The 18,045-nt window shown below is 35.0% G+C and overlaps 2 protein-coding genes across 2 annotated transcripts in view; both read left to right on the forward strand.

Moving 5' to 3' along the window:
- The window catches only part of LOC125674100 (uncharacterized), a 99,575-nt gene that overhangs the window by 3,252 nt on the left and 78,278 nt on the right, over nt 1–18,045 (forward strand). The gene's annotated exons all lie outside the window — the stretch shown is intronic.
- Nucleotides 375–12,474, forward strand: LOC130053333 (uncharacterized). The gene is made up of 3 exons (XM_056160409.1): nt 375–427; nt 5,974–6,048; nt 11,306–12,474. The coding sequence occupies exons 1-3, from the start codon at nt 377–379 to the stop codon at nt 11,603–11,605; spliced, it is 426 nt and encodes a 141-aa protein (XP_056016384.1). The 5' UTR covers nt 375–376; the 3' UTR covers nt 11,606–12,474.

An 18,045-nucleotide genomic window follows, 5' to 3' on the forward strand; every position in this document is an offset into this window, starting at 1 on the left:
ATATATATATATATATATATTGGGGCAACAATATAGAGTCACAATTTTCTTGGGAATCAAGATTGATAAAGAATCTTTTAAGAACAACCACAGGGCCATGGTAACTCGAGCGAGCAATATAGCTCAAGAAAAAATTAGTTTATGTGAATTTCCCTTCTTGTGTGCAATGATATGATTGCAAAATGCATCAAATATATATTTTTGCTATTCTAAATTTCAACCGGAAAAGGACTTCAAGCCTTGTAATGATCATAATGTTTTGCAATATTTTCATATACAGATATATTAATCGCATTTATTTTAAACGGATAAATTAATCATACAGTTTTTAATTTTGTTTAATTATCAAGGTTATTTACTTGATTTCGTTTACAGGATGAAGTATATTGTCATCGTCTTTGTTATCGGAAGTATCTGCGGCAATACGGTATGATACATAACATTATATGTTTATTTGGATGTTGTTATTTTACATCCCTTCGATAATTTTTTCACTGAAATAGAGGCTTAAGGAGAAGTACCACACATTTTGATCTTTGTCGTGAGGGTTCTTTATCATGCCAACGTTTGTCCCAACATAAGACCTCCATTTTCAGCGCCATGTACGACTTTTTAAAAAATAATATTTCACAATTTCACATTTTTCTCCATAACCTCAACTGTTTTAAACTGAACTTGGCACAGAATCTCTTTAGGAGAGGGCATTTAGGTTTGTTCTAAAAAAGCACAAGGGTCATATCTCAAAGGGAAACAATCATTAAAAGGAAAGATGAAACTGATGTGAAAACTTTCTGACATAGCTTGTCCAAGTCAAACTCCTCATGCAGGAATACGGCGGGATTAAGTTTATATCTTTTAAAAATCTATTTCGCTAGAGCAACAGGACGATTATTAGTCATATTTTTGATAAACGAGCATCTTTAGTACCGGTAGTGCAGATTCAAGTTTGTGTAGTTTGTGGCTCCCGTAGGTAGTGTTGGATCACAATAAAGGATCAGTGTTATATGGTGATATATAGTAAACAGTGTTCAAAAGTCTTCGCATGAATAGCTAGACCATAATTAGTCATGTTGATGGGCAAACCTTCTCATGTAGTGCAGATTTAAGTTTATTGAAATCAATGTTTTCAGGTTAGGGTTGGGACCCAATATGAGATCAAAGCTTTCAAAGGAAAATATACAGTGAGAAACTTTTTAAAAAGTTTCTCCTCAAAAGTAGAGGGACCATGATTAGTCAAATTGATATGTAATCATCCCTAACTAGTGCAGATTCATACTGTTAGGTCACCTGAGTTACAGAGTTGACCTATACTCAGCGTCCGTCGTCGTCCGTCGTGCGTTAACCATTGAAAAGTTTTAACTTCTTAATAAGTACCATTCCAATTCTTTTCAAATTCAATGTGAAGCATTCTAGAGTCAAGGGTAACATTAATTTTAAATTTCAAGACTCCTGCACCCATGGAGCCTTAGAGGCAGGGCAAAAAAATGTAAAAAAAAAAAAATAAAAAAAAAAATGACAAATTAAAAAATAAAAATGCATATCAGTAGAAAAACTAAATGCATAGTGATGTAAAGCAGAAATGCTTCTACCAAAATTAAAATTCCGAGGTAGAGATGACTCCAGGGTATAAAGTGTTACTTTCTAAAATATTTAAATAATGTTTTCTTTAGTGCTATTGACACTAAATTGAAAATTAATGAATGATTAGAAAGCGCAGGCAGTCCTTTATCAAAAATGTCAATTTCATGATCCCAGTAGTAGGAGTATTGGTATCATAGTAGGGTCAAAATGGTCAGTGATTAAATATGTTAGCAATTGAACATATTTAACTTCTTGATAACTGCCATTTCATTTATTTTCAAACTTACAATGAAGCATCTTTGGCCGATATAAATTGTACATATCAGGGATCCTTTACCAATTATCAGAAATACTCTTTTCTGAAACTGCACAAGTCTAAAAAAACCTAAATGCATAGTGATGTAGATCAGGAAGGCCTCTACCAAAATTGTAATGGTAGGGGTTCTGAATCCAGGGTGTGGCCAAAATAGTTATATGTATGTAGTGTTTATGTATAAAAACATTTACATAACATGTTCTTTTGTGTTATTGATACTACATTAAAACTGAATGAATATTTATGAGGAGAAGTTAGTCCTTTACCTAAATGCTGGAAACAGCCTCCCTATGCATGAGGGTGAAGATAACGAACAGTGATCAATCTCATAACTCCTATAACCAATACAAAATAGAGAGTTCGACAAACACAAACCCCAGGATATACCAGAGATGTAATCAGGTGTATAGGAGGAGTAAACATTCCCTGTCAACCGGTCACACCCCATGAGCCCATATCTTGATCAGATAAACAGAATAATCCGTAGTCAAATCAGTGTGTCAAGGACGGCCTAACAATCGATAAGAAAAACGTCAGACAGCATTTGACCCAATGATAGGTTGTATTTGCAAACTAGATCAGTATGAAGACAATAGAACTTGCGAAATGCTGACTTTAAACGAGAGTATTGCAATCCCTCTAATAACACCTTGTTTGTCCGTGGTCTGTCTTGATTTCAAATTGATCATACGCAGAACAAGCTCTTGCGTATCAAATCAGTAGAGAAAATATAGACACTATATGCGGGTGATAATGGAATATTGTTAGATAAATATGGGAAGTTGACGATGGAAGGCTGAAATCATCCCATTTGTCAGAAAGTTAAGTTTTTAATTTGCCGTTAATATCTACATTCAATAAAATATCTAAGTACGAAGCAGATATTGAGGACTGTATAGTGTAATTTATTTCGAATCGAGATATGAATGAAAATGATTATTTCTAATAGATAAAATGTCGTCGATATATCTTAATGTCAAGATGAGGTGGGTTTTTTTCTTTCTCATGTAGAAACTATTGAATAAATTCTGCTATATGAGAATATAAAAAGAGGTCATCTAACAAAGTAGTACAATCAATTAAAAACAATGAATACTGTGTGAAGATCTTCTTTCCTGGAACTACCGAATGAATTCTAACAATAGGTGAAGTGAAACAAAATTTGTGAATATCATGGACCCTGCCTCCTCAGGGCCTAATTAGGATAGTGTGAAAACCATCAAAATTATGCAATCTTCAAAAATCATATTCTTGAGATTTAAACATCAGACAGTGAAACTGCATGATTATGATAAACAATGAGCCCTCTACGCAAATTGTCAAATTCAAGATCAGTAGCTTTAGGATGCAGGCCCCAGGTTCGCACAAAGTTATTCATAATTGAGGTTGGCACTACGTTATGCGTTTTATCTAAGAAAAACATCTTCACCACTGGACATCAAAGAGACAAATTGTTTGCATGATTATAATAAGTACCCAATCTTCTAACAAAATTGTGAAATTCATGACCACTAGATTTAAGATTCATGCCCCAAGGTGTCTTTTTTAAATTGGTCCTACAAGTGCTTGTATATTTTACATTAGGATATGATTTAGTTTGTATGGAAGGGAATCACCGCCACATTCTATGAACCCTGCTTGTATTCTTAATTCTAACTTTCATTTTACTACATGACATTTTTAATTCCGCGTTACCTTATAACATTTCAATTTCTATTCTCATTTCTTTATTTGCCTACATGACATACTTAATTCCATGTCACATTTTTATATCCCAATTTTCTATTAGCTGTTGTCTGGCTTCATTCTTACATCTTCATTATGATAAATATGACATCCTTAATTCCATTTCACCTCATTGCATTATTGCATTCATTACATTGTGAATTCTATCTTAGATTTTACAAGTTGACATTCTTAATGTCGTCGATATTTAATTTAATGTCCCGCTTCCTTGTTAATCCCATTATGTTTCATCGCATTCGTCATTTTGTCGCAACACATATAGATACACACAATATGCAATGTTATAATTTGATTTTAAATGATGTGAGTAATATTTCTGCAGACATTCAAAAATCACTTGTACCTCTAATTTTGCTGAGAAAGGAAAGGGTTAGAGGGGGAGAGAGGCGACTATAACATCCCCATTAATTATATCTAGATCCATGCCTTTTATCTTAAATACATTCCCATGCAAAATATCTCCTTTTCATACGTATCATTTTAAATGTAGGCCTACACAACAGGAATTTTATTGACTTTTTGAATTACAGAAAAGAGCAACCAGAATTATAATAAATGTTAAAGTAGCCCAGGCTTCTACTGTTAATATTCTTTGCGTTCTTAAATAGATGCCTGTTTATGATTATTTTATATGTAGATAAGTAACTTGAGGAATTTGTTTTGTTTCCAGCTAACGAAGCTGGTAACAACATTGTCTTTGTGAGGCCTTTCATTTGAATGATTTGGAAGGCTCTGTTTGTTTTGTGTTGCACTTGATTGGAGGGTGTGGCTCTCAAGATAAGCATACAGAGTTGAAGGGACAGGACTTTTTGGACCTTCGTACCTTGTTCTTTACATGCGAGGTTCCTGCAGAATCAAGTTTGATAAAATCAAAGTTCCTGTGTTTATGGGAGGGCCTCAGTACCGGATCAAATTTTTACATTCTTATTTGTAGAGAAAATCTTGGAAAATCTTTTAAAATCTTCTTCTGAAGACGCCAGAAAAATTTAAATTTACACGACAGCTTTTTGACATACATGTAGTGCGGATAAAAGTTTGTTAAAATCAAGATACCTCAAAAGTAAGGTGGGGCCACAATAGGGTAACAAAGCGTTACAAGGGAATATATAGCGAAAATCTTTTAAACCATTTCACTCAAGAACTTGGGGCCAGAAAAGTTTACATTTACATGAAAGCTTTCAGATATTGTGCGGATTCCAATTTGTTACAATCACTTTCCCTGGTAGTAGGGTAGGAACACAATAGGGTATCAAATGTTGCATACAAATATATAGGGAATACGTCTTCTCAAGAACCACAGGGCCAGGAGAATTCAAATTTACATTGCAGCTCCAAGACATTGTGCAGATTTGAGTTTCTTAACACCATGGCCTCCAGGCATTGTTTGGGGTCGGGGAATCTAATTTTGTATGGAAATATAATTGGGAAATATTTGAAAACTTTCTTCGTAATAACCAGAGAGCCAGAAAAGCTTGTATTTACATTAAAGCTTTCCGACATAGAGCAGATTTAAGTTTGTAAAGATCATGTCCCCCAGTGGTAGGATGGGACCACAATAGGGAATCAAAGTTATACACACATATACAATATATATCGGGAAAATATCAAGGATTACTAGGCCAGGAAAGTTCATATTTATTTGACAGCTTCCTGACAAAGAGAATCAATTTTGATAAAAACCATACCCCCTGTGTGTTGAGGATGTCCTCCACAGGGGATAAATATTTTACATATAAATATTAGGGAAAATCTTTAAAAATCTTCTAGGCCAGAAAAGTTTAAATTTCGTCGACAGCTCTCTGATATAATGCAGATTCTAGTTTGTTAAAATTGTGATCCCCCGGTGGGGTCACAATAGGGGATCGAGGTTTTACAAGAAAATATTTAACAAAGTTCTTTTCAAATATTTTTCATAAAAACCACGTGTCCAGAAAAGTTAACATTTACTTAAAAGTTTTCTGATATAGTGCATATTCTAATTTGTTAAAATCATGGCCTCTGCTGGTAGGGTAGGGCTACAATATGGGATGCAGTTTTCATGGGAATATATAGGAAACATCTTTGAAAATCTTCTTTTCACGAACCACTGGGTCAACAAAGTTCATATCTCCATGAAATGCAGCTTGATGCTTGGGCTCAATGGTTCTGTTGTTTTCCCGTCTTCTCATCAGTTGCTTCGTGAGGTTGGACACATGTTCAATTTGTCGTAGAAGGCTCCTTTTTCATTCACTGATAAATGTATAACTGAGTACAAAAGGTATGTTTTACCTTTGAATTACTTGAGTACAAAATAAAGTGTAGATATCTGTTAAATTTGTATTGTTTTACAGACTGGATATCTATTCAATCACTCCGCATCAAGACCTCCCAGGGATGAGTACCAGAATACTATACAAAAGTCAGAGGTACGATAGCAATATCAGCGCCGAAACAAATTAACTCACCTAAGCCAAAGACTGCTGTGAGCTTTTCTTATCAAAGTTTGTCGTCTATCGTTGTCTTGATTTACTTTTCATATTTCTAGTTTTCTGAAGAATTACGGGAAGAATATACAACACATTCTTCTCTAAAGGGGTTCAAGTTTGTTTTAAACGTGAAGAGATATATCCCATATTTATGTAGCAATATTCCATTATCACCTGCATATGGTGTTTATGTATCTCAACTGATTCGATATGCAAGAGCTTGTTCTGCGTATAATCAGTTTTTAAATCGAGGTAAGCTACTGACAAACAAGTTGATGGTACAGGGGTGTCAACAGTCTCGATTGAAGTCATCATTTCCCAAATTATATGGTCGTTATAAAGATCTAGTTCGTCAGTACAACTTCGCCTTGGGTCAAATGCTGTCTGACGTGTTTCATACCATTGTTAAGCCGTTCTTGGCACACTGAATTTGACGGATAACTCCGTTTACCTGGTCAGGATATAGGGCTAACGGCGGGTGTGACCGGTCAACAGGGGATGCTTACTCCTCCTAGGCACCAGATCCCACCTCTAGTGTGTCCAGGGATCCCTGTTTGCCCAACTATCTATTTTGTAATGCTTATAGGAGTTATGAGATTGATCACTGTTCGTTATCTTCAACTTGCATCATACATGTAAATAGTGAAATAAGATTAGGTGTTCTATCAAAACCACTGGACCAGAGAATTAGAAACGTGCAGAAAATCTTCATAATAACGATTTGAGATTTTTAAACCACGAGAGGAGGCACGATAGGGATCAAAGGTTTACCTAGAACTATAGGAAGAAAATATTTGAGAATCTGCTAATGATTTTCCCCCTTGAAATTGCTTGTAGTATGCAAGCATCATTGACAATATGTAGTACATATTCATAATCGCATAAACTATAACCGTGATAGAGGTTTAAAGTTGACCGTAGTAATGCACTTAAATAAAAGCTGAAGATAACGAACAGAGATAAATCTTATAACTCCTTTTGTGTTCCTGTGTTAGCTGACCTGTTTTTATATTCATACGAAACATAATGTATTTAAATACTTCTACATGATGGGAAAACATATCTTATGTGGCCTTCAATTCGAATGTTAGATATCTCGATGCCGTTTGATCTATTAACAATAATAACTATCACATATTTGTTGATTCAATATATTCTTGTGAACTCGAATTAAAAAGCTTCATATTTAGATATTTTATTCAACGTAGATATTAACAGCAAACTGACAACTCAACTACATGACAAACGGGATGATTTCAGTCTCTCCATCGTCAACTTCCCATATCTATGTACCAATATTCCAACATCACCTGTACATGGTGTTTATATCACTCAACTGATTCGATACGCAAGATCTTGTTCGATGTATGATCAGTTTTCAAATCGAGACAAACTGCTTACAAAATAGTTGATGAGACATGAGTTTCAATAATTTCGTTTAAAGTCAGCATTTCGTAAATTATATTGTCGTCATAACGATGCAGTTTACCAATAGAACCTATCAATGGGTCAAATACTGTCTGAGGTGTTTCATACCGATTGTTAGATAATTCTTGGTACACTGATTGTGACTACGGATAACTCCGTTTACCTGATCAAGAGATAGGGCTCATGGTGGATGTGACCGGTCGACAGGGGATGCTTACTCCTCATATGCACCTGATCCCACCTCGGGTGTGTCCAGGGCTCCGTGTTCGCCCAACAATCTATTTTGTATTGCTTATAAAAGAGGCGAAGATAACGAACGGTGATCAATCTCATAACTCCTATAAGCAATACAAAGAGTTTTGAGATTGATCACTGTTCGTTATCTTCACCTTTCATAAGGAATACAAAATAGAGAATTGGGCGAACACGGACCCCTGGATGTACCAGAGGTGGGTTCAGGTGAATGTAGACGTTTTAGTTGTCTTTCTACAAATTTGATACGCTTTTTGCTATTGTTAGCTTTCTTGTTAGAAGAAGACATGCAAAAATCTTTAATAGATATTTTCACTCGTAACAATTTTCCTATTAGATCATTTACCTCTCTCAATTCCTCTATTTCATCACATATATATGTTGTCTTCACTTTTCACCGAATATTTCGCCTTTTAGTAATGAGTTATTTAACTTTCAATACCCATTCCCTACTAAGATCAAAACATAGGCCCAGATGATCACTCATACATACTCCATCAACACTGGGTATTTTACATAAAGTAATGGTACATAGTGGCAGGAATATATTTTCATTGAAAAAAACATAATCTATTCTGCTTTGGGGACTGTTTTCTCCATCACATCATGTAAGACCATTTATTGTTGTTTTCCCGCTGGAAATCCAGCAGTTACTCAGAGCAAAAAAATTCCAAAACTTTTCTAAAGTCTTCAGACTTTTATCATTTTGTTGACAATGAACTTGGCAATTGAAGTTACCACAAACAATAAGTCCTTCTGTATCCATGGCATGCAGACTAACCACAGACATTAATCTGTTGAAAAAAAGCAGTTCTATAGCTTTCATATACATGCACATTCACAATTGGGATGATTTTTTCATTATATTTCAAATTGCCCAATAATTTTCGTCTATCAAGAGATTGATTATAATTGAGTATTTCAATAGAAAGAATTTGTTTTAAAAAATGTTGTCATGAATCAATAAAGTTTGTTTCCAATCCATCGGAAATTGTATATGAATTCATGTTCTTTAACAAAATGAATTTTCTGTAAACATACTGTCAAAATCAAAATTCTTCAAAGCGTTACTCTCTTTTAAGCTCACCTGAGCTGAAGGCTCAAATGAGCTTCTCTAATCAAAAGTTGTCCTTTATCTGTTGTCGCCGGCGTCGTCGTTGTAAACCTTTCATATTTTCATCTTCTTCTCCAGAACCACTGCGTCAATTTCAACCAAACTTGGCACAATGCATCATTGGGTAATGGGCTTTCACGTTTGTTCAAATGAAGGACCATGCCCCCTTCAAAAGGGATATAATCAGAAAAATGCAAAATTAGGGTTGGGTCATTTAAACATCTTCTTAAGAACCACTGGGCCAGAGGAGCTGAAATTTACGTGAAAGATTTCTTACATGGTGTAGATTCAAGTTTGTTGAATTCATGGTCGCCGGCGGTAGGTTTGGGCCACTATGGGAATCAAAGTTTTATATAGAAATATATAGGAAAAATCTTTTAAAAGCCTCTTCTCAATAACCACTGGACCAGCAGAGCTAAGATTTAGATGAAAGTTTTCTGACACAGTTCAGATTCAAGTTTGCTCAAATCATGGCCCTCGGAGATAGGTTAGGGCCACAATAGGGGATCAACATTTTACATGGAAATAAATAGAGAAAATCTTTTAAAATATTCTTCTCAAGAACCAATGGGTTAGAAGACCTGATATTTACATGAAAGCTTCCTAACAAAGTGCAGATTCAAGTTTGTTCAAATAATACCATGGGAGGGAGTTGGGGCCATAATTGGGGATAAACGTTTTTCATACAAATATATCGGGAAAATCTTTAAAAATCTTCTCAGGAACCACTGGACAAGAAGAGCTATAATTTACCTGATTGCTTTCTGACATGGTGCAGATTCAAGATTCTTCAAATCATGATCCCCGGGGGTAGGTTAGGGCCGCTATGGAGATAAAAGATTTACCTAGAAATATATACGGAAAATCTTCTCAGAACCACTAGGCCCGAAGAGATAAGATTTACATGAAAGCTTCCTGATATACTGCAGAATCAAGTTTGTTAAAATCATGGTCCCTGGGGGTTGGTTGGGGCCACTGTGGGGATAAAAGTTTTACCTAGAAATACATACGGAAAATCTTTAAAAATCTTCTTCTCAGGATCACTGGGCTCGAAGAGATAAGATTTACATGAAAGCTTCCTGACATACTGCAGATTCAAGTTTGTTCATATCATGGCCCCCAGGGGTCGGTTGCGGCCACAATAGGGGAACAAAATTTTGCATGGAAATAAATAGAGAAAATCTTTTAAAATATCCTTCTCAAGAACCAATGAGCTAGAAGAGCTGAAATTTACATGAAAGCTTCCTGACATAGTGCAAATTTAGGTTTGTTCAAATCATGGTCCCCGAGGTCATATATTTACATGGAAATATATAGAGGAAATCTTTAAAAATATACTTCTCAAGAACCAATAAGCCAGAAGAGCTAAGATATACATGAAAGTTGGAACCACAATAGGGGATCAAAGTTTTAAAAAGAAATATATAGGGAAAATCTTTTAAAATATTCTCAAAAACCATAGAGCCAAAGAAGTTTACATTTGACTAACAGCTTTCTGAGATTGTGCAGATTCAAGTTTGTAAAAACCATGGCCTCCAGGGGTAGGTTGGGGCCACAATAGGGACTAAGGTTTTACATGCAAATATACATGTATATGAAAAGTCTTCATATATGGGCCAAGGTGACGCAGGTCAGCCTTGTGGCGATGGGCCTCTTGTTATAAGTACTGTTATATTTAGGCTCCTAGCATTTAAGGAGAAAAATATCACCCACTTGTAACTTTCAATATGCTAGACAAAATTTATTTACCTTGACATTCAAGTTAATTATGTTGACATGCAAGTTAATTCTGTTTACATGCAAGTTAATCATGTTGACATGCGATATATTTATGTCGACATGCAACTTATCTATGTTATTGTATACATATATATGCAACTTATCTACGTTACCATGCAACTTATTAATGTCAACATACAACTTATCTATGTTGAAATGCGAGATAAATATGCATGTTGACATTCATCTCGCATGTCGACAAAAATAAGTTGCATATCGATATCGCATGTCAACATAAATAAGTTGTATAACGATATAAATAAGTTGCATGTCTACATGTTTATCTCGCATGTGGAAATAAATAAGTTGCATGTAGACTTATTTATCTCTCATGTCGACATAAATAAGTTGCATATCAACATTAATAAGTTGCATCTAGCATGTTGGAAGTCACATATGGGCGATATTTGATAATTTTTGAAATCTTTCGAACTTAGTGTCTGCTTATATTAATTTTGCTTGTTGACATGATTATGTTGAATGTTGACATTTTTATCTTGCAGTTCGACTTAATGTATTGAAAAATAACTTGCAAATAGGTGGCAGAGATATGCCACCATAGAAATATGTACTTTTAAATCATACAGATATATTACTATGATCAAATTTTAATTTAATTTGCAGATGGCATGTCTACTGAGTAAATTCTTAACATTTCTCGGCCGAGAATGCAGAAATGGAACAGTCAACGCAACGATAGAAATTAAAAGAGCAGACATTTCTGAAAACGCTGTCATGGGGAGTGCCAATGTCACAAAAGTCTCCGATGACGACTATAATCCCGTCATTTGTGTTGTCATACCTATATCGTTAATTGGCATAGCAATCATCATTCCAATAGTGTTCTGTTACTTCACAACCTGTAACAGTCATCCTCCACTCACTGCTGAATCATCTGGTTGTTTCATTACGTGTCAGAAATAGAACTGCTGACTAGTGTATTGTCACTGTTTCAAAGAAATTAACATTTCTATTTTGACAATCAATAACCTATAGTATCATTAAATCAGCCATTGTTTGTGCAATCTACCGAGTTGTGTAAATCAGGAACATATTTTTATAAGTGTCTGAATAGAAGAAAAGCATATAGTTTATACAGACACATTCATTGTCAACGTAAATACCAATCTCGTAACTTCAATATTGATTTTGATTACTTTTTTGAGGTTATCCTCAATTATACCATGCCGCATAAGTGTGTATGTGTCAGATTCCATTTCTGATTCCGTTTCTGGCCCTTTTATCTATTCCTTATTGATTTCGATTTCGTCTGACACATAACATGTCTATTCTATTTTAACATATCACATATTCCAATTTCACAGGAAAGGGTCACAAAGTGAATAGAAATTTTAAATTTACTCATTTTTGGTTTTAAAAATGATGAATTAGAAGAATGCGTTGCTTTAGAAAACAAAGTGCATACACTTGCCTTAAACTTGCATATTTTGTACAACTGTATCAGCTGCAGTTTTGGTATAAAAACGATACATACACTTTACCTGAATGTATCTAGACATAGGCAGCAAGCTTTAAGAATATGATAATATATTTTAGGGGTAGGGATCTCATCCATTTCAAGATATTTTAACAATTGTAAAATGAGAGGATTACTTGACCCAACGGATACTTGCTCAACCGAACACTGCGTATAATTAAACATAAATGTTGTGTTCAGAATAGAAGAAATTTTGTTTTAGTCATACATTGCACACAATATTTGATTAAAATAATATTTCATGAATTATTACACTTGATAATATTATCACTTTTTTTTTCTTTATATAGTGTAGCCGCCTGGAAAGTTTAAGAATATGTTCCATTGGAATTTTGTTTTATGTATGCATCTATAAAATGCTTCCTTCACTGTAAAGAGTGTTCTTGTTATATAGAAAATCATTGAAATGTTCCTTTCAGTGTAATGAATTTGAAGATAAATGTTTTTGTCACTACAGAAACAATAAGAGTTAAGAAGAGCAATATATCACAATCATACTTCATCACTCTGGCATAAGTATTTAAAAAGTGTATCTGTCTTGTTCCTGAAATATGTTTTTCAATTGATATTACAAAATGTTTCTAATACTTTGAGAGATTCTTCCTAAACTTTACATACACAGTGGGACTTAAATGCCTAGTCACTAAATCTAAGAACTCAAACTTGCTTCAGAGTTTCCAATTTTGCAGCAGAAATCCTGTTCATGAAGATAAAGGTAATTAAGTTTTGTATTAATCCAATAATAGTTTGTAAGATGTGCATACATATTAGGACTATATATTGAAACATTCTCAATATTTCAAAACATATATGTGATTTTATATTTTTAACGTTCCTCTTGATAATATTTGACTCATATGGAGACATCACCATTGCCGATGAAGAGCTACAAAATTTAGGCCTATGCTCGTCGCTTATGGCCATTGAGCAGGGAAGGATTTTTATCCTGCCACACCTGCTGTGACACAGGGCCTTGGTGTTTGCGCTCTCATCCGAAGGACCGCCCCAGTTAGTCGACTCTTATGACAAACAGGGGGTACTGAAGATCTATTTTAAACCGGATCTCCACAGGAATACGATATATCTATTCACACAAAATAGAATGGAAGTATCTTAGGAACACTCTCAAATGGAGGATTAAGCATCACCTGTCAACCGATCACACCCACCATGAACATTATATCTTGATCAGGTAAACGGAGTAATCATTGGTCAAAATCAATGTGCCAAGACCATAGAATTTGCAAAAGGCTGTTGAAACCCTAACATCAACTTGCTTATCAGCAGTCTGTCTCAATTTAAAAACTGATAATACGCAGAACAAGCTCTTGCGTATCAAATAAGTTGAGAGATATAAACACCATATGCAAGTGTCAATGGACTATTCCTTCATAAATATGGGAAGTTGACCATGGAGAAGCTGATATCATGGAGAAGCTGAAATCATCCCATTTGTCATAAAGGTGAGTTGTTAGTTTGCCGTTAACATTTATTTTCAATAAAAACAATTAAGTACAAAGCAAATGTGGAGGACTCTGTTGTGTCTTTTATCTTTAATCCACAGGGATATCCTGAATCGACATACGAATGAAATTGATTATTGTTTATAAATAAAACGTCATCGATATATCTAAATTTCGAGTTGAAGGTCACACCAAGAGATGTTTTCTTCTCATGAAAAGTTTTTTTTAATAAACTCTGCTTCATAAGATACGAGTATGAACACAGGTCAACAAACAAAGGATTACAATTCGTGCCCATTGGGATTCCAACAGACTGTTGGAAGACCTGATCATCAAAGACTACGAAGATACTGTCAATGAGGAACTCCATCATATTTTTATTTCAACTTCAAAATACTAATGTTTGGAATCAGAGTGGTGTTTAACAAAGATAGGATGACTGATCACTTGTGTTGAAAAGTCATACGTTTTGATGCGGTTGATTTAAGAAAAGTTTTGCGATATCAAATTTACTAGAAGTTATTTAGAATTTTTAGAACCCATGTTTCGATTTACACCATTTCTGGCATATATTGTGGCTCAGTGAAGTTGAGGTTTCTCTTTAACAGCTGTTGATATTTTCGTAAGGAACAAAGATAGGGCTTGGTAGAGCATTTACTGGATCTTTGTAAGGGTTTTGATGAAGTTTAGGAATTCAGTATAGGCACGGTAACTCATATTCGTCCATCCTATTCACTGGAATATTGAATGGATCTAAAACTGAAGCATGATAGTGAAAAACGTTCATCTATTGAAAGGACAGTTGGTGTATAAGTACGATTACCGAATGTAGAATTTATTGTCAACTTCCCATATGTATGTAGCAATATTCCATTATCATCTGCATATGGTGTTTATATATCTCAACTGATTCGATATGCAAGAGCTTGTTCTGCGTATAGTCAGTTTTTAAATCGAGGTAAGCTACTGACAAACAAGTTGATGGTACAGGGGTTTCAACAGTCTTAATTGAAGTCAGCATTTCGCAAATTCTATGGTCGTTATAACGATCTAGTTCGTCAATACAACCTATCATTGGGTCAAATGCTGTCTGACGTGTTTCATACCGATTGTTAAGCCGTTCTTGGCACACTGATTTTAACTGCGGATACCTCCGTTTACCTGAACAGGATATAGGGTTCACGGCGGGTGTGACCGATCGACAGGGGATGCTTACTCCTCCTAGGCACCTGATCCCACCAATGGTGTGTCCAGGGGTCCGTGTTTGCCCAACTATCTATTTTGTATTGCTTGTAGGAGTTGTGAGATTGATCACTGTTCGTTATCTTCACCTTTCATACTTAGTTCGTTTAAAATACAGCTGTAATTAATGAGCTTTACAAACAAAGACAATGCTGTTACAAACATTTTCACCTGGAACCAAAACATATTCCTTGTGTAACCTATCTAATTCTTTGATAACTTCTAGTTTACTAAACACAGAAGGATAAATGGTACATATTTTTCGTTTAATGTGTCTAATATGTGATTTTAAAACAAAATATTCCTCTTATTCTTTTAACCCATTTTGACAAGGTATCAAGTTTTTTTTTTTTTTTTTTCATATTTAGCCCATCGTCTGACATAAACATAAACGTAGACAGAATTCATAACAGATATGAAGTTTTGTTACCATTTGAAAGATCAAGGTTCTCTATATGTAGGACCTTTTGAAATAAGTCCTTTTAAAACAAGTGATTTCAGAGCCTTATTTTCAACTATATCGACATCACTAGTAATGACATGTCCAGGTTGACTATAGTTGAAAGAAGACAAGGAACAAGAACACGTATGTGGATTAAGTATAAGATGGTCTATATCTAGGCACTGCGAAGTGTGTAATTAAAAAGTTTGGAAGCAATAGTAGAAGTGAACTTGAAATAAGTTGGAATACACCACTAAATTCTTTTATGAGGAAGAATGTTGCTTATGTTGAGAGCATATATTCCTTTGTTAGTGAAGTTGGGTTTAAAAAACTGGCGGCATGATTGGGAAGGAATATCATCCATAATCCACGGTGATTTGAAGAGCCCGTGATGAACATTATCCATAATCATAAAATTCAGTTTATGCTCTGGTGTTGAAAAATCAAAGAATGGACTAGCATTAGCTTGATTCTTCAAATAACGTATTCCAAACTATCAATGAAATAGAGTAAAGTTTTGTGCGAATATTATGTGAAAGGTAAGGTAAAAGTGAATCAAGCATGATGTCATTTATACTTGGTCTTTTGTATGAAAAATGCCCATGACTGGGTTTACATCTTTGTGTATTTGGACAGAGGCTCGTCATATTCACGTCATTTCCTTGTGGACTAGTCAAATGTCGCACATCATATACATTATCATTGCATCCATATGAAAGTACAGTACCCAGGGTGATGATACAGAAATCTTCTAGTTGTCTACCAAAAGGGGTACGTAATGTTGGACTATTGGTGTGATGGTAAATGTTTTTCTAGAATCCTGACCTCCATGGACAAGATGCGGCGGTCAGAGGAATTAAAATGTTTATCGATAAGTTAGTTACCAAAATTATTTATTGCAAATCTGCAGAACTCCAGATAAGCGTAAATCCTCATTGAATTTTACCAAATACGCATTATAATCGAAAACCAGACGTACAATTACGCATTAGCGAATGTAAATACGTTTATACTTTTAAAGTAATGTGTATTTGTGATAGTATAATATATATTCATATGAATTGAGGTTAGCTCATTGCTTGATGTTACATGAAATAATCGTTATGAAAAAGATGAAAATGTAAATTTTGAAAGATAGCTGAGAGATAACTCAAAACAACTGCATAAGCTTCATTGTTATACTTCTTTCATAAAGAAGTAGAGTGTGACTGCAAGCACTTGAAAAAATTGTATTTTCAATCTTAGATGATTGATTGCTGCTACAAACACATCGTCGTTAGCCACGTTCACTGAGTCCGGTAATACCTACCCTACCTCAAACCGTGGCTGTATCATCAGCGAAACCCTCAATTTTCATGAATATTTATGAAATGACACAATAATGTTTTGACCAATCACAGTCACAAAAACAGATTTCCGATATAAAACATGCAGCATTTGTTTAAAAGTAAAAACGGACAAAAAAGGTTACAGATCCCTGTTTACAGAAGCAATTATAGATTATAAGTATTTATTAAATGAGATTCGCATTAACAGCAGTGGTTACGCTTGTAAATTCTGTGTTAACAAACTTAATCGTATTTTCAAACTTGATGAGGAAATTCGGGGTAAAGTGGATGTGTTGAAATCTGAAAAACTAGAGTTGATCTAAAGAGAGCGGCGTGGTTACGCATAAGATATGGTAAACTTATTACACCAGTGAAGTCAACAAAGAAGCATACATTAGTTACAATAGCTAAAAAGTGTCCAGTTTGTTCTCAATCAAAGGTGAAGATAGCGAACATTGACCAATCTCATAACTCCTATAAGCAATACAAAATAGATAGCTGGGTAAACACGGACCCCTGGACACACCAGAGGTGGGATCAGGTGCCTAGGAGGAGTAAGTATCCCCGGTCGTTTGGTCACACCCGGTCCTATATCCAGATCAGGTAAACGGAGTTATCCGTGGTCAATCTACTGGGCGTCTGTTGCAGGCCATTGATCACAAAAAGTGGGAAAGGAGAAGAAGATGGTTAAAAATTTGTTTCAATCTAAATCTGCAATAAATTGATGTCGAGTGACGAAGATGCTGATGGGGAGGGGGGGCTTCTTGACACATTCATATGCATATTAAAGTGACGCCTCTAAAAACATAAAGGACAGTTTTGACAAAACTTATTTAGATATTTGCCCAGCAAGAAGCAAGAGACTCCTCCAAAAATGAACACGGGGTTCAGTAAAACAGCAAAAAAACCCAGAGGAGTTTACTTGGATTTTTCAGTAATGTTAACGTTTTTGTTACGGTTTGGACAAAACTCCATTTTCTGTATGTAATACATATCACAATATTTGTAACAGATGCATATTATCATGATTATCATCCCGTGGGGATCCGGGTTAGAATAGGTCCTCAGTACCCCCTTGCTTGTCGTAAGGGGCTACTAAATGGGGCGGTCCTTCGGATGAGACCGCAATAACCGAGGTCCCGTGTCACAGCAGGTGTGGCACGATAAAGATCGCTCACTGCTCAATGGCCATAAGCGCCGAGCATAGGCCTAAATTTTGCAGCCCTTCACCGGCAATGGTCTCCATATGAGTGAAATATTCTCGAGAGGGACGTTAAACAACATTCAATCAATCAATCATGATTATGATATTAATCCTATTTTATAAGGTTCGAAAATTGTTTTTCATAAATACAAATTTATTCATATTACCTATGTAAAACATTAGTTTG

This window comes from Ostrea edulis, chromosome 3 (genome assembly GCF_947568905.1).
Source record: "Ostrea edulis chromosome 3, xbOstEdul1.1, whole genome shotgun sequence".
NCBI lineage: Eukaryota > Metazoa > Mollusca > Bivalvia > Ostreida > Ostreidae > Ostrea > Ostrea edulis.